Source organism: Mirounga leonina, unplaced genomic scaffold (genome assembly GCF_011800145.1).
Source record: "Mirounga leonina isolate KUSES-001 unplaced genomic scaffold, KU_Mleo_1.0 Mir_152, whole genome shotgun sequence".
NCBI classification, from domain to species: Eukaryota; Metazoa; Chordata; class Mammalia; order Carnivora; family Phocidae; genus Mirounga; species Mirounga leonina.
In genome coordinates this window covers 1,367,144-1,385,024 of record NW_023270380.1, presented here as the reverse complement: position 1 = coordinate 1,385,024, position 17,881 = coordinate 1,367,144, and the positions used below count along the sequence as shown (strand labels likewise).

Here is a 17,881-nt window from a genome sequence, read left to right as displayed (position 1 = left end):
TTCCAGAATTAAGGATATTATATAATAAATCTATCCATGTATCTATCTGGAGTGAAAAAAAACCTCTGAATTCCTCAGGAGTTTAAGTGAGGGACTGGGAAGCTACATAAGTACAGACAGTCTCTATCCCCAAGAAGCTTACTAAATACCTGGAGGAAGAACATGTGAGCCCAGAAACAAGGGAGCCCCTCCCTCACACAGAGGGGATGGGCTGCGGGGGATGTCAGCTGAGGGCTGGGAGCCCCTGGCATGGGGCCGGTCGGAGGCGACCCTTTGGAAGAAGCAAGGTGAGCTGTGTCTTGAAGGATGAGCCGGGGGAGGAAGCTGGGCCAGCTGCTGTGGGATGCTGATGCAAGGCCAGGAGGGTGGATTACGCTTGCTGTGGTCTTCTGTGATTTCTTGCATGGGAAGGAGCAGGTAGGAGTGGCGCCTGGGGAGGGGGGTCTGGAGATGCACAGAGTCACCTGAGGTAGGTGCTTGCAGCAATTCCGAGGGGAGGAGCCAGGGACTGGACCAAGAGTGGCAAGGAAAGGAAGGAGTTCATTTGAAAGGGAGGCCAGAAGAAGAGAAGGGCACTCCACGCCACGTGGGCCACTCACAGTCCCATGGGCCTGTACGGATCAGACAACCCGAACCAGACAGGCATTCTAGCTCAGAACAACAACCGGGGACTTTTCCAGTGTCCAAACATAGCACTTGCATGTGAGTATCAAGAACAAGAATTACCTTGGCCTTTGCACTTAATAGAAGAGAATATAAAAACGTATTATCAACCATAAAAAGGTGTTGGTTTCAAGGGTCACAGCGTAAGTACCAAAGGAAATTCAACAATCACCATAAAGGAGAAAAATTCCATGGAGAACAAACCTATTAACACTGAAGCCATTCTGGTGATCAGAAATACCTCTGTGCTTAATAACACAAATTCAGGGATGGATAGCGGGATGGTTTTAAATACCACGTAGAACTGTTTCGAAGTCCCAAACTTGTAACTTCTATCCAGTCTTGTGCCCCGAATTCCAGATTTTCGCATATCTCCACTGCCCACTTGACCTTTCCACTTGGATCAAAGTTTCCCCTCTAGTCCTTGCAGCAAGGCTCCCCTAACCACAGCTGATGTTCATGCAGCACCTACCAGTATGCTGAGGAACTTACAAGTGTTAACTCATTCACCCCTCACCACAGCTCCGTGAGATGCCTGCTGCTATCGCCCCAACTCACATGGGACGGAAGTGGCTCAAGGGGCTCAGGGATGGGTCACTTCCACGGGTTTCCCGGATTCTGTCCTTGCATCTCCCACTCCAGCCCCAATAAGCCTGGTCTTAACACAGCCGCCTTTAGAAGAAGCATCCTTTACACACCTAATTCAGATGATGCTCCTCTGCTCTATAACGTGCAGTGGCTCCCATCTCTCTCGGGGGAAAACCCAGTGTCCTTATAATAAGCCTCCAGGCTTCCCAGATGCCCTGACTCCTGTCACATCTCCTGCTCCCCTTGCCCAGCCACGCCAGCTTCCCGGCCGCCCTGATGTGCCTGGCACACTCCCTCTTCAGGGAACTTTCCCTTGCCACATCCCCTGAAGGGAACCCCTTCCCACTATCCAGATGGCACTCCCTTGTCCCTCCCTCAGATCTTTGCCTAAATGCCTTCCTGTCTGTGAGTACCTTCCCTAATGACCTGTTTATTTTTTCCCCGTTTTACAGAGATATAATTGGTGCATAGCACAATGACTCGACTTAATGTATACTGTGAAGTAATTACCACAATAAGTTTAGTTGACAGCCATCATCTCATACAGATACAAAGGAAGGAAGGAAGACAAGTAGTTTTCCTTGTGATGACAACTCCTAGGACCTACTCTCTTAGCACCTTTCCAACACAGCATACTCCAGTGTTGACTAAAGTCACTATGCTGTACATTACATCCCTAGTACTTATTTCTAATTGGGTGTTGTATCTTTTGATCAACTGCCTTCAATTCTCCCCCCACCCCCACCCGATAATCACAAATCTGATCTCTTTTTCTATCAATTTGTTCTTCTTTTTCCTTTCGTTTTTTTTTTTGGGGGGGGGATTCCACCTATATGTGAGATCACATAATATTTGCCTTTCTCTGTCTGACTTATGTCACTTAGCATAATGCCTTCAAGGTCCATCATGTTGTCACAAATGACAAGATTTCCTTCTTTTTTATGGCTGAGTAATATTTCAGTGTGTGTGTGTGCGCATGCGCGCATGTGTGCGTGTATCACAGTTTCTTTCTTTATTCATCCATCAATGTGCACTTAGGTTGCTCCAGGTATTGGCTACTATAAATAACGTTGCTATAAACATGGGGGTGTAGCTATATTTCTAAGATAGTGATTTTGTTTCCTTTGGATAAATACCCAGAAGTAGAACTATTGGATCATAGGGTAGCTCTATTTTTTATCTTTTATTTTTTTTAGATTTTATTTATTTGAGAGAGAGAGAGAAGGAGAGGGAACATGAGCAGGGGGAGGGGCAGAGGGAGAAGCAGGCTTCCCACTGAGCAGGGAGCCCCGATGCAGGGCTCGATCCCAGGACCCTGAGATCATGACCTGAGCAGAAGGCAGACGCTTCATCAACTGAGCCACCCAGGTGCCCCTCTATGTTTTTATTTTTGAGGAACCTCCATACCGTCTTCTATAGAGGCTACATCAATTATACTCCCACCAACAGTGCACAAGAGTTCCCTTTTCTCCACATCCTGGCCAACATTTCTTATTTCTTGTCTTTTTTTTTTTTTAATATTTTATTTATTTATTTGACAGCGAGAGACACAGCGAGAGAGGGAACACAAGCAGGGGGAGTGGGAGAGGGAGAAGCAGGCTCCCCGCTGAGCAGGGAGTCTGATGCGGGACTCGATCCCAGAACCTTAGGATCATGACCTGAGCTGAAGGCAGAGGCTTAACCAACTGAGCCACCCAGGCGCCCGAAAAGAAAAATTTTTAACAGTTACATGGTGATGGTGAAGAAATGCGTTCAAGTGGGTGGCTAACAGAGGAGGGTTTGTTTGGACCCAGAGATTCATCTCATTTACCAACAGCATGCTGATGACCCCCATTTTTCTTGCTCTAATTTCTTTCTAAAATAGGTGGAATCGCTGTTTCAAAGTTATTGCCTCAACTGTTTTTGGTCGATAACGACACTCTCCAATGTCACGCTTGCACGAGAAGACCCACTTACCCCTCAGCACAATGGAGGCATTCATACAGAGAAGGTGGAACGTCTGCCCTCAATGGGATGCACGTATCGAGAGCAAAGCTTAACAGAGTAACAACTCAGTCTTTGCTCAAAGCTGATTTCTCATGTACATAAGCTGCTAGTCACTCAGAATAACAATACAATAATATCCTGTATTTGTGTAGTTGTTTGCAGCTTATGAAGTTCTTTCACAGATGTCTGAACCTAATAACAATGTGTAAGATGGAGAGGGCATGCATTATCATGGTTTTGCAGGTGAGAAACCCAGAGTTTACAGAGATTATTTCAACCCTAGTTTGGGAGTTAAGTGACAGAGCCATTAACCACTGAAGTCCACAGCTATTTCTATTTATTTTCATTTGTGACAGACAGTGCTGCTCAGGGCAAAATCTATCAACTCTCAAGATTCAGACTGAATTTGGATTCCAAAGAGAACACTCAGGTTTTTTTTCCCTGCTTTCAGTGACAGTAAAGTTCTTGGTATAGACCAATCTACCCACTAAAAGCAACTAGAAATTTTGGATGAAACACACCAAAAAAAATCTGTTTGAAGGCACTGGAGAGTTTCACGAGGCAGCTGGATGTTACGGGGCCAGGTTTTCAGAAAGAGGAGAGGCCCCCAGAGTAAGGCCAATGTTCTCTGATCCTCTTCCCCTCAAGCAGTGTGAAGCCAAGAGACTGGATAAGCCAAGCAGAAGTGAGGACTTTGCAGGTAGGGAGGCAAGCCAAGGTTCTGCAGGTGGCATGGAGCTGGGGAGGCCAGAACTGGAGTTCAGGTCTTGCCAAGGAAAAGAGGCCCTAATAAACATCCCGGACTTCCAGGTGGAATCCCAAAGGGCTACTTCCTAGTAGCAAAAGAGAACTGGAAATTCACCAGCACTCTACAAAAGACTGAAATCCAGCTTTATGGCAGCTCAATTCCAGACCTGACCCAGGTGATCTACCCTATTTTAACTGTCTGCCAGGGAGCAAAACTAAATCCTCTTTGGAGGATGAAAACACCAGCTAGGGCCTTTAAATATCTCTATATTTGTTCATACCCAACAAAACACAACCACTAAAATTAAGAATGCAGTAGATGGACTTAAAAGCAAAACAGATATAGCAGAGGAAAGAATCAGTGAACCAGAAGGAAGGCCAATAGAATTATATCTAGATTAAAGCACAGGGAATAAAAAAGAATAAATAAAAGAAAAAGAGCACAAGAGGGGCACAGGACATTTAGAAATATCTAACAAAGATGTAATTAAGGCCCAGAGGAAGTGGGGAGAGAAAATGGGGCACAAGCAAAACTTTACCAAAGACATGAAGCTACAGATTCAGGAAATCTACAAACACAAACAGGTTCAATACAAAGAAAACACTTAGGCACATTTCAGTGAAATTTCTGAAAACCGAAGACAAAGGAGAATTTCTTAAGGCAGCTAGAGGAAAAAGTTAAAATGCCTGGAAAAAAAACCACTACAGTAAGATTAACGGTTGATATTTTACCAGAAACAATGGAAGCCCAAAGACAACAGAACGACTACATAAATGTGCCCAAAGTACTGTCAACCTAGAATTCTAAATTCAGTGAAAATACTTTTCCCCAAACTAAAAGTGAAATAAAGGTGTTTTCAGACAAATAAAAGGATAGCATTCATTGCCAGAAAAGTGGTACAAACAGAAGTTCTCAGACAGATGAAAAATGGTCAGGTGCAAAAGTGAAAATTATAGGAAATGAGGAAAAATGGAAACATAAATATATGAATAAATTGAAAGGATATTTACTGCATAAAACAACAGAAGATGTCCTGTGGAGTTTACACATAAAGAGAGAATTAAACCATATGACAACAAAGAGTGTCAAAGGGGAGAGGAAAGCTAATGGGATAAAGAGCTATAAGGTCTGTGCATTGTTTGGGAAATAATAAAATTATTCATTTATATTAGAGTCCCATTAAGTAAAAAATGCAACAAGCTAATAGAGGGGGAAATACTTAAACCAAAAGAAGCAGAAAAGAGGAGGAAAAGGAACACAAAGCAGGTGGTGGGAATAGGACACCAACAGAGGGATGCTAGCGTTAAATCCAAATACATCAGAACTTGTACTAAATGTAAAAGGACTAAATACTGTAATTAAAAAGACAAGATTGTCACAGTGGATAAAAATCCAAAACCCAATTAGCTGCTACTCACAGGAGATATGCTTTAAATATAAGAACAAAAAGGTTGGAAATGAAAGCGTGGGAAAAGATAGACAACCTTTCCCATGGGAACGGAAACAGAGCACACTCTTCCATTACGTTCCCTGGAGAACCTGAGACTGGAAGGAGAGAAACAAAAACCTTGCTTCTTCTCAATTTCTCAGGATTCCATCAGCATGTGGCTGGCAGAGAGCTGATGTGTCTTAGGCGTTTGGCTCTAAGTCACCAACTCTTGCTGCTTTTTAGGTGCATTTAGGTCTCATGCCAGGACTCATGCCTGAAAACCAGGAGTGGGAAAGACACCCGTGAAGAATGATGGCAAAGCAGCCACACTGGAGACGGAACTCCGAGTGGGCGGTCAGGTGTCTGCTGCTCGGGTTCCTCCACTGACCGCCGTGCTCAGCCACAGGCAAGTGGCCCAGCTTCCGAGGCTCCCCATCCACCCCGCAGACAAGCCATCAATGGCACGGACTTCCCAGGGGCTCGGAGCTCTAGATATAGGTGGTGCCTTAGTGGGGGCTGGGATATCCCAAGTGCCTGCCATGCCCTATATGTGCTGCTGCTGACAACACAACAAAGGGGGAAACCACGTCCGTCCAGCACGCGGTCAGCAACTCTGCCTCCTGGGTGAGGCTCCTGCAGTTTCTCGAGGCGGGCTCTCAATTCACGGGCTTCTGGAGACCGGCGGATGATGCCATCAGAAGAATAATCTCCCTACCTACTTGGCAGGAATGCTAGCAGATTAAATACAATCAATGCGCATGAAAGGCTGAGCATAGGCCATGACTGATAAAATGTCCAATAAAGATTCTGTTATTGTTATTATCGAACAGACTCTAAAGGCTTGCTGTTATACTACAGCCAAACTCCCTCTGCCCCACTGGCCACAAATGCCCACAAGGCCACTTGAACGTAGAGCATACCTCGTGCAGCGCCTGCCTCCTCCACCAGGACCCTGCCTGGCGGGACAGAGGAAGTGCAGTTCGGTCTGCAAAGCGGGTGGCTGGGCATTCACGGGTCTGAGCCCTACCGAGCTGCAGAGGGAGCAGGTGCTCTGAACAGTCTGCTCCAAAGCAGGTGCCACGTCAGGAGGTTGGCTGTGCGTGTTCATAAGACACCACTTTTATAAGAAAAAATGTGCAATGAAAACAAAGCCTTGGGCCCCCTTAAGAGCCCCCCGTTTCGTGCACCCACTCACGAGGAGCCAGATTCCCATCAGAGATGCACTTCTCTTGTTTCCCCAGGTCCTCTGCTCTCCTAAAAATCAAACTCTTGAGTCCAAAATGATTGCTTATGCCAGTGTCCCTCCAAGCAGCTGAGTTTACGTAGAAAACTTTTTCTTGGCTTCCACAGTAGCAATGAGAAGTTTAGATTATATTTTTCCCCACAACCTTTAATCCTGATCGGCCACTCTTAAAACAACTGACATCAATGCTGACATTCCAGCCAGAATAAACAGCACAGCCCATTACTTACATGCCTGCTCTGTTGTTGAAATTTTCCAAAAAATAAAAGAAAGAAAGGGAGAATGGCCCCCTCACGAGTCCTGATCTCTGTGTTTGGGCAGCATTACGGCCAGACATTTAAAAACACTGGTTCAAGACACAGCTCTTCAGTGATGATCCTGAACAAAACCAAACCAAACCTTACAACTCTAATTTATAGACAGAGTAAAAACAGCGTTTTCTCAATTTCGAGCCTGCCAGATGAATCCATTAGGTGGGCAATTTGGATACACTTCTTTCTGAGAGAAGGATCCTTTGTGGGATGCAGTTGAGATAGGCCTGTTCTCAGGAGCAGTATTTTAGTTTTCAATTCAAAAAAGCTTCAAAACCCTTCATTTTTAATTTAGTGATCAAAGGAAAGGGTGGGGACACAGAGAGAAACTTTCTAATCATTTAACTTTTGCAACCTGAGCAAAACCTGTTCTTTTACCAAGCAGTTCTCATTTTAGCGACTTGAATACATAAATGAAAAGGAATGGTGTTTGGCTGACAGGGAAAAGAAGAAGGACAGAACCATATTCTACAAACTTCTTGGGTTGCACTTGATTTCCGGACTTGACTTTCCCATCAGACACATTTCCGGGCAAACAAAACAACACACGCTCAAATGCAAATAAAAGCCAAACAACACAAACCCTTCTGAGTTGGATGCTGGAGAGGCTTTCTCTTACCCCTACTCTAAGAAGGCAACACTTCTCATCACCCATAGGAAATAGTAAGCGGTCTACCATGTTGGTCCATACTCCAAGTGTTAGCCTTGGCTTCACATTTGCAGCTGAAAATTTCAATGGTGGAGTCATCCAGAGCTTGGTCTTTGGGCCTCTCCTTATTTCTATGTTCCCTGCCTTGGATATGACATCCATCGCATGATTTTAAGTACCATCTGCATACAGACCATTCCCAAATTCACACTGCCACCAAGACCTTTCTCCTGAACACCAGACACACATCCAATCACACACAACGCATCTGGAACTTAACACGTCCAAATGTTAACTCCGGATGTGTCCCCCACACCTGCTCCACTCAGCCTCCCCCATCTCACTTAAAGGCAACCTGTCTCTTCCCTTGTTCTAGCCATAAACCTTGGAGCTCTACCCCTCATCAAATCCATTAGTGCGTCCTGTTGGCTTCCCCCTTCAGTACGTATGTATGTGGATCTGTCTGATGCTGCTTTGCATGATCTTTTGCCAGGCCCGTAACAACAGCTTCCCAGAGGTGGGATGGGGTAGAAACAAATAGTCTGAAAAAGCACTTTCGAAATTCCCATTGGTTTTTAATTTGCTTTTCGTTGTGATAGCTTATTTGAGATTTCAAATAAGATTAAATGAGGTAGAGAAGAAATTTTTTTGGAGTGGAGAAACTGTACTTTCAAGAATAGCATGGGCTTCCACTTTCTAATTTCTAAGGGTTTCCTGTATGTCAGATCTAGGATTTCACTCCCACAAGCTTTTCTAGGCTTCCTGCTTCTATGTGTGGATTTTTTTTTGGCACAGTATTTTTTTATACACTTAAAAAGGTAAATAAAACATAGCCCAAATGTGTGGAGTTTTTGTTTTCTTTTGTTTTTGCTTTTGCAAGGCTCTGAATCCCTGATTCCTTGTATCTATCCCAAACGACAAACAATAAGGAGTAGAGTATAATTGCAGTGCCTTCCAGTCCTGAAGAACATAAACATGGTAGAGTTATTTGGGGTTCATCTTGGGGCTCATCTGATCTCCACTGCTTAACAATCTCCCTTTCACTCACTCTCCTTTATTTTTTTTTATGACTGTTAACATCACTAATGACTCAGTGGGCACTCACCATATGTCAAGCTTTGTGCTAAGCAATACACTCACTCAACAAATATGTACCGAGTTTATGGAGTGCCATGAGTTGTTCAATAACAGCCCTGGACATGCTATCTCACTATTCTTATGCGTAAAGACAGACGAACGTGTAAATAAGTCAAACGCATGGTGTGTAGGTGGTGATATGAATTATGGAGAAATCAAGTGCGTGGGGGATTAGGAATGCTGGCATGGGGGCCAGGAGGCTGCATTCCTAGGGGAGGCAGTCAAGGTCAAGGGCCGCCTCACTGATGTGGCTCTCGCACAAAATCTCGCGGGAGGAGGAACCAGCCCTTGTGAACATTCTGCTTAATCCTCACAGTAACCAGAGGTGATCGTGTGACGTCATCTTATAAATGATAAAGGCCACAGAATTAAGAACTGGAGAGTCTGGGATTGTGACCAAGATCTGCGTGACTCCAAAAACCTTGTCCTTAATTAACCACGTGCATTGCTTTCAGATTTATTCCAAGTGAAGACTGAATCCAAACGTTTCCATAATCCTAGACCAAGGCGGATACTGCAGAGACAAACAAAAAAGTGACATCTGTGTGGAAGGTCAAATGCCTTAATCGCTCTTTATTAGAGAAACGGTGGGGTGGGGGGTGGGGGGATTCACAGAGGTAACTTGATCTCCTTAACCTGACATTTAATCCGAGCAGTTCTCCTCGAGCTCACACTTTGAGGATAGCACACTGGCTCGATTCCAGGCATCTGACGGACTTGGGCAGACTTTAATTTAGCCGAAGTCAAACAAACATGGAAGGCATCCCAGCTGTTCCTTTAACACATGCAAATGAACGTGACACAGTAGCTGGAACTCAAATTAGCCCCACCTATAACACATCCCACCATGAGATGAATAGTCAAACAACCGTTTGGACAAACTCCTATCTCAAAAACTGAAAAGAAGCCATGTCTGTCTATGTATAGTTTGGGGGACTTTCAAGGGGCTGGTAATGTTGGCAGAACCATAGCCCACACACTGATGGGTCGTCACCAAAGACAAACTTTCTCGCAGCTCGAAGGAAACGTCTGTGGAGGAAGAGCCACAGCAGAAAAACCACTCATACCCAAATGGTGCAGTGACGTGAGCACCATCTCACGGAGACAGGATTCCAAACAGTCGATTCCAGCCACCAGGTAGGGTTTCGGAGCTAGATTCTGCTAGAACTTTAACCGCTCTCTCGGGTTTAGGCCAAGCCCCTCTGAAAAGCCACACTGCCCCTTTCTGGCCTTAAGTCGGCTGCTCCTAATCACTGGGCAAGTTTTAACACAGCAGGAGCCTCAGTTTCCTCTCCGTGCAATGAGGACAACCTTTGTGTCCAGCGCCATGAGTCCGGAGGATGGCGTGAGGGCACCCCAAAGAGCGTTTGGCACATTTAGCCTGGGGATGGATGGTGGTGGGGACGCAGGCACCCGGGACCTCTCCCCAGATAGGCAGGCATGTCCACACCTTGGGACGGTACACACAGCTTCGGGACTTTCAGGGTCCCAAAGCCTCCATGTGGCCTCCCCGGGGTCCTTGGATCCACAGGTCAGCAAACCCTATTTTAGAGAGGGTGTTAAACAGTTAACCATGCTGACTTTAACCAGGAGCGCAGCATCAGGACTGCCCTTGAAGAAGAATGAATGGATCACAGGAGATATTAAGCAGTCTCCTGGACTGGATTTAGAAAAATGGTAGGATTTTAATATCACATACATTTACATATCGATCATATGTTTCGTATACTAAATATATCACACACACACTGCATGCTTACTTCCCCAGTCCAAAGACTTGTAAATCTACATCCTTATGTGCTGCTATGGGTGAACAGAGCTATCTAGAATGCAAAGAGACCTGTTAAGGGAGTGAGCACTGGCCGTTAACCAGTACCTACACAGTTAAGTCAAGTTCCCCTGAAATTCAGGAGGAGAGAAGAAAAATACTTTCCACATACGCTACTACCTCACAAAATAAGGGCAAACTTTAAGATGTGTTTGTGTGTAATTTCGTTGACTTTCGTCGCTCATCAGCTTACCCTCCTGTCAATCCCTGGACACACACCCAGAGCAATCGGATCCCTGGCTGGCTCCTGGGAAGCCCAGTGCAACCTGTCACAGCCGTGTCCCTGACCCTCTTTCTGGAGGCCTCCAGCTCGGGACCCACCCCTCCTTGGGGCCCTTCCTGGCCTTCCCACCTCCTGGGGGCCCTGAATGCATTGATTTGGAACAGACTGTCCAAGCCTCAGGGTACTGCATCCCTTTGCTTCCTGGTGCACCTGTCATCCCCCACCCGCCAGGACAGGCCAAGACTTTTCCGACTGGAATCCCAGGTCCCGAACACAGCGTCTGAGTTGCAGTAGATGTGCATCCACGATGTGCCAGCCCTGACAGAGGACTGACTCCCTAAGTTACTCAGTGAGCAGGAACGCCCACCCAGCACCCAGGAAAGCAGCTGGCCTCCAAATGCAGCTGCTTGTTTTTTTAACAATCCGAAACAAGACGAGTCCCGAGCGAAGCCTGTGGGAACAGCCTCCCAATCAGAGGTTCTTACCAGCAAGGCTTAGAGGTAAGAGTAGGGTTAGGGATATCACTCCCCTCGTAAGTGGTGGCGAGCACATGTCCGTATGGCCAGAGACCTCGCTGGCCGAGCCTGGTAAACCCCAGGGTGCCCTCCACCCTTAGGTCCCAGAGCCCTGAAGAATCAATAGAGGGACGCAGACAAGAGCTCCTACTGTGGTCAGAGGTCACCCTGTGCCTCTTGTCTCAATTTCACACCTACCCTGCTAGGCCATCTCTTTCCCCTTTCTACTCCCTACAGCATTTCCGACTTAACACTGTCCTAATAAGCAAGCATTCCCATTTTCTTCCTTCCAACGAGGTTGTGAAAAATGGGAACCGATCCTTGTGCATGTGGATGGATTTTAGAAATGACAAGTGATGAGTGAACATGAGGCCAGTAACACAACTTTCTCCTGCTGACTCCCACGCTCTGGCCAGCAACCCACAGCCTCCAGATCCTGCCTCGGGGCATCCGCAACGCTGGAATCCCATCCCAAATGGGCTTGTCGCTTTCTGTGGGTGAGGTCCTGTTGCCGTGTGCCTCAGAATTTTTCCTAGCTTTGCCACCCCGTAAAAGACACAACACACGGTCAGCTGCCCGGAGGAACAGAAAAATGTTAGTGGCACAGTAAAAGCTACTTACTGGGCTGTGGGGAAGCAAGTGAAGCCCCGGGCCCACACCCAGCTCCGTACTTACTGGTCGTGTCTGGTGTCAGGAATGGCTCTGTCCATCCGCAGCTTATCACTTTCCACCTGGTTGAATTTGTTGCGGGCGTAGGGGTCCTGCCCAGAGCGGACCATCGTCCCTCCGACGTAAGCTTCCTGGTTAAAGTCCCGCCACCGCACTTTTCCTGCAAGAAGCAGAGCAGAGGGTGTGGGACCGGGAAATGAGCCCAGCACGGCCAGCACACACCACAGGAACTGTGCTACCTTAGGGATAAGTGCCCAGGTTTTCCTCTCCCAGCAACCGTCATCGACAAACTAGCCGGGAACAGCCCGAGCAAGCACCATCATGTCCATATGTTGGACAGTTTGCAACAGGGAAGTTAAAGACTTGGACCTCAGGTGTTGTCTAGTGAATAACAGTCTCTGTCCACCGAAGTATACGTAAGCACGGTAAGAGGGGAGATTTTCATCTGCTTGTCCCACCTGCCCAGGGATTATGGTGATGCCCCAAAGCACCTCAGATATGGTGAAAAAGATAATGTCCAAATTCAACATAAGGCATCCCATCGTGTTACGTCAGGTAACTCAAAAATAAATGTCTTTTTAAAAATGTTTATTTATTTATTTTGAGAGAGAGTGCGTGCACACGAGTGGGAGGGGCAGAGGGAGAGGGAGACTCTCCAGCCAGACTCCGTGCTCAGTGTGCAGCCCAGTGCGGGGCCCAAACTCACGGCCCCGAGATCAGGACCTGGGCCGAAACCAAGAGTCAGATGCTTTCACCAACGGGACCACCCAGGTGCCCCACAGAAATAAATGTTTCAACAAGGAATAATACCCCCAAGAACACCCCTTGGTGAGACTCCCTCAGGGATTCTTCTTGGAGTGGCTGTCATGTGTGTCCCCACGAGGGGGTGAGCGAAGATATTCCTACCACACACACCTCCTAGCACACGCGTCCAGAGGGAACGGAGGCATGGTGGCCGGTCCACGCGTGCGGCGCCCTGACTCATGATCGGATATGCAGCCGCCGCTCTAGAAGGCCAAGCACGGGGTTCTCCAGGAACACGGCAGTGGAGTGGGGAGCACTTACTAGGATCTGGTGCCAGTGCCTGCTGGCAGCAGCCTGGGATCTAGAAGAAAGAGAGCGCTGTGGCGTGGGGCGAGCCTGGACAAGCCTGGGCGTAATGAGGGCAGAACCTGGGGAAGCATGCGAAGGCATCAGCTCGCAGAGGGAAAGAGGCGGAAAGCAAAGAGAAAGTTCAGGACTTGAGGGCCACCCTGGCTTTAGACGGCTGCTTGCCACTCACTACGTTCATGATCGTGGTCAAGTTTTGAAACTTGAAACAGTTTCCTAAAGATAAATAAATTTAAAACAATGAAAAAAGGCTCTTCATGAGGATTTAATGGCCTATTATGTGCCAGTTTGGTAGGTGTAGCAAATTCAAGCCAAACTCAAAAAGAAAACCATGATAACAGCCTTGCCCCATGAAGCTCATGAAGTTCCAGGTGGTCACAGTGCTGTGAAGAAAAGGCACGAAGGGGCAGACCGTTCGGGGGCTGCTGTTTCATATGGGGTGTCTGATGGGGCCCTCTAAGAGGGTGACCTGGAGCAAACACCCAGACAAAGGGAGGGAGTGGGCCACACAGCCCTCCGGGAAGAACATAAGAAAATACTCAGGGAACCGCAGTGCAAAGGCCCTGGGGTGGCAGTGAGCTCGCCTGTCCAGGACCAGCCAGGAAGCCAGTTTAACAAAGACTGAGGTGCTGGTCAGAGAGGTGAAAGCAGGCCTGTTGACTGCTACCCAGAACAGACCAATGTGTGCGGGCCATAGCTCTTCTGCCTCACGTCAAACGTTGGTTGGGTTGGTTAAGTAAAGATCAACAATACCTACATACATGCTTTTCCAACATGGATCAAAAGAATGTCCGGTTCCTTTCTCTATTTCAGAGATGAGGAAACTGAGATTCACTTATAGGAGATCTGTTCAAGGCCATACAGTAAATTTTCCATCTAAAAGCTCATCTGCTTCTTGTTGCAAATGTCCTGCGAGGTCAAAACCCCCCATCTCATCGCAGCTGGTTGCCATGGAAATGATACTTGGGGTCACAAAGGTCCAGTCTCTCAAATGGAAAAGCAGTTTCAAAACTCACGAGCTCTCTGGCTGTGACTATGCTGTCCCCCGATAAATGTCTGGTCATGGGAGCCAGCCAGAGGGTTAGCATTTTCTGCCACCTAAAATAAAATGTTTCCAAAACATTTTTTTTGGAAACATGTTTTTCATAGGAAGGCAACCCTAGAAATACTTAATCGATCCTCCTCTCTCCCCACCTTTCTGCCTTCCCCCTCACAGACTCTTGAGGACAGAGGAGGAAAAACCACCCACCTGTGCTCAGACTAACACAAATCAGAGCCTCAGCTAAAATCTATACGTGCAACACTTACTATGGAATCTAAATGAGCTGGTTCCCACTAATGCTTAATGGCCTGAATGTTCTTTACTGCAATTAGTAGCTTGTAACGATGGAACCGGGAACTGTCGAGCCCCATCCACAGCCATGTGGATGTTCCATCACTAATTCTGCTTATGCTCTACGTGAGCCTCACTGGGAGCACTGGGGACAGGAAGAAGGAGGTCCGCTCACTCTCGGTCGGTGTGGGTCTATGTGTGGAAAGAGCAGTGGCTAAAGGCCAAGGCCTCTGCTGAGCTCCTGGGGCTTCGATCCCACCTGTGCATCTTGTGCTATCAGACCCCTGCCCCCTTTCTGGAGAAGACCTGAGCACAGCAGAGGGTTTTATGGGATGCCTGATGTCAGTCGACTGTGGGGACTTGGCCCCAAGCCACTGGTTTATACTAGGTGTGGATTATATGCTAGGCATCGCAGTGGCTCCTGAATGAACAAAACCAGACTTGTCTTGTGGAGGTCATGTTCTAGAAGATGGAGGGAGACAATCAATAAAATGACCATCCTAATCAATGTATCATTAAAAACTGAGCCAGGTGTCCTGATGGCAAGAATTGTAGTTCTATGGAGGCATCTAACAGAGGAAACTGATGCAGACAGGGGGAGCAGGGAAGGCTTCCCCGGGGAAGGCCCACCTGGGCTGAGACCTGAACAATGAGTAGGAGTGACAGAGGAGAAGCCATCCTCCAGAGACGGTAGGAACCCACTCAGAGGCAGCCCACCGTGACTGCTGCCGACTCGGGAACATCTTCACCAGGACTCCTGGCGGCTCTGCCTTGACTTGTGACAATTAAATTTCCCACGGCATAAGACCATTTCCTGGAGACAGATTGTAACTGGTTTCTCTTCCATAAAAGTTTAGCAGTATGTTGGAACCCAGCAGGGACGTTCGAATATGTTTGACTAAAGGACGCACATTTTTCTCTCCTGTCCCAGATGTCATGACATGCATGTACACACACAAATGCAATGAAAATCTAGTCTGTTCTGTTTTTCTTACGTGGGTGTGACAGATCCTCTAATAAAGGGTCACAACCCGTAATTTGAAAAACGCAGAGCTAAAGAACCATTATAGAAAGGTGTTATTTCTGTATTATATAGAATTCCTCAGGTTGGAGCTGCCCGAAGAGGCAGAGGCAGGAAAGAGAGCAGGGTTCCCAGAGGGGACGTATGCCCCAGTCCGATTCCGGGCAGCAAGGGAAGACCCCAGAACAGGAGGGGCATAAGTTACAGGTTGGAGAGAAATAGTCCAAACAGTAGATATAATGTCTGAATATCCTGACTTCTAAAAAATGCCATTCATATATCATCTTGCACTTCTATTGCCTCTTTAAAATTTGTAGAAAAGAGCCTTGCAAATTCAGAGCTTTAGAAAACAAACACACAGAAATACATGCAAATCTAGTGACCGTGCACTTGGCTAGGCAGAGCAGTGGACAGGAAATACCCCAGAGATAGAAAATGTTAGAGGAGAAGCCAGAAACCAGCTTCATCCCCAAAGACGATGGGAAAACAGCCTGCAGTTAAAGAACACGACAGCAGAAAGCAGATATTACCCTAAGAAGGCCGGTGAAAACAGCTCTTTTATTAAATGAGGTTAAGAAAATATTGATGAAGAAACTGATTTCCAGAAGATGGACTTCTCTGGGAAGGAGGGACTATGTGGCCTTGGGAGTGTCGAAACCTATGATTCTGTAAACCTGAGACTCTTCCTGATGGTCACTGTGCGGGTAGGACGAGGCACCTGTCTGTGCCTGATGCGTCTGGGGGAGGATCCCCACTCCGTGTGAACACATACAGCCAGCCCAAGCTCACCTTGCCTTTCAAGGTCAAGCTTGCCCTTCAAGGTCAAGCTCCTCGGAGAAGCAGGCAGCTTCCAATGCTGCCCCACATGCCTCCCATCACCCCGGGCACACGCCTGTCCCTCCCAGCTGGACTGGGAAGGAGCTCCTCACCCCAGAGCCGAATCTCCTGTTTTGTTGCTATTTCTCACCCACGGACCCCAGCAGCCCATGCGCACTGCACGCACACACTTGTTGACCCATCTACTATGGATGGTCTCCACCTGGGTCTAAGGTACCCAAGGCTGATCCTGAAAAAGCAACCCAAATCCTGCACACTGGCCGGAAGAACACAACTTCAGACTGGCTCTAAGGAGTGGCATCCTCGGGCAGCTGACACTCATGTCTGAGAAGCGCCCTCCACCCGGGCCGGACGGCGGCTCCTTCCCTTCGTCTGCGGACACTGCTGTCCCGGTGAGCCCGCCGGGCGGATCGTCGCTCGCCGCACAGAGAAACTGAGGACGCGGCGTCAACGGTGGTCCCGCACCAATGCTGGGTTCATGGATGGGGCTTGGAGGTCCACAGCTGGCGTTCATGGAACCTGAGCAGAGGAGCAGCCCGGAGGGGCAAGGCCCCGGGCCCGAGACCCCGGCGTGAGCTCAGTCTCCCCACCCCTCCTGACCCTCAGGACTGTATGCAAGCAGAACGACATTCCACCTCTGAAGTTGTGATGAAATATAAATGAAGCCATGACAGCAGTAATAGTTCCTAAGCCACTGACTACCGTCCAACATTAACTGACTTCGCAGGCAGAACTGGCCAAACACGAACACAATTACTCCCACTTTGCTGATGTAACCCCTGCCTTGGCTCCTCACTGGGGAGGGTCGCTGGGAGCTGCCGGGCCCACCAGGCCCCTCCACGGCTTCCCTTGGGTGTCCCACCTCTGCAGCCGACCCTGGGGAATGAGTGGGAAGCACTGGATGGGGGAGCCTCATCTGCCTTCCAAGGTTCCTGTGAGCACCTGCCCAAGTGAGCATGACACCTGCCCAGGTGAGCAGAGGCCAGAACATGCAGGAGAAGGCAGTTCACCCTTCCCTGCAGCCCACCTTCTGCCTCTAACCGCTGGTACCCATGAAAAGAGAAAAGGGGGGCCACCGGTAAGTTAACCTGTGTCCACACCTCTATTCCTCCATCCCCACCTGCAGTGCCCAGGGAACACTTGGAAAAAATAATCAACACAATGTCAGTCTCTGCTTGCTTCAGGGAGGGGGACAATGTGATGCCATCACATTTCAAAGGTGGGGCAGGGGAGAGGGGAGGGAAGGTTGGCTCGGAAGCGTGGGTGTTACTGCCCGGAAGAGAACGGTCAGGATGGAGCCCAGGCTGGAACACGGGAGTCTGAGTGGCCTATTTTCAGATAATAGTAGTTTTACTGTCAGTTATAACATGATCAGCGAGGCCCCTCAGTTTCTCACTTAAATTATTTTCAAATTTCTTACATGACAGATACCCCAGGACTGTGGGCAGGAAGCACAGCGCCCAGCAGCCTACCCTGCATGCCAGGGGGTGCCTCCCTTCACCTTTCTGTCCTGCCCCCACCCCACCCTGAGGGCCGGCGGGGGCCAGCCGCAGACACAGACGCCCTCCTTCTGCTCAGAGGGGGATGCGGA

General features: G+C 48.0%; 1 protein-coding gene across 3 annotated transcripts in view; it reads right to left on the bottom strand.

The window, feature by feature from the left end:
• Window positions 1-17,881, bottom strand: part of GALNT2 (polypeptide N-acetylgalactosaminyltransferase 2) — a 182,773-nt gene that overhangs the window by 53,674 nt on the left and 111,218 nt on the right. For 2 of the 3 annotated variants that reach the window (XM_035008429.1, XM_035008430.1), the window contains one exon: window positions 11,996-12,149. In XM_035008429.1, the coding sequence (XP_034864320.1) occupies window positions 11,996-12,149 (154 nt within the window). Of the gene's footprint in view, window positions 1-11,995; window positions 12,150-12,904; window positions 13,053-17,881 lie in introns of those variants that run through there. The other variant, XM_035008431.1, reaches the window with a different exon arrangement.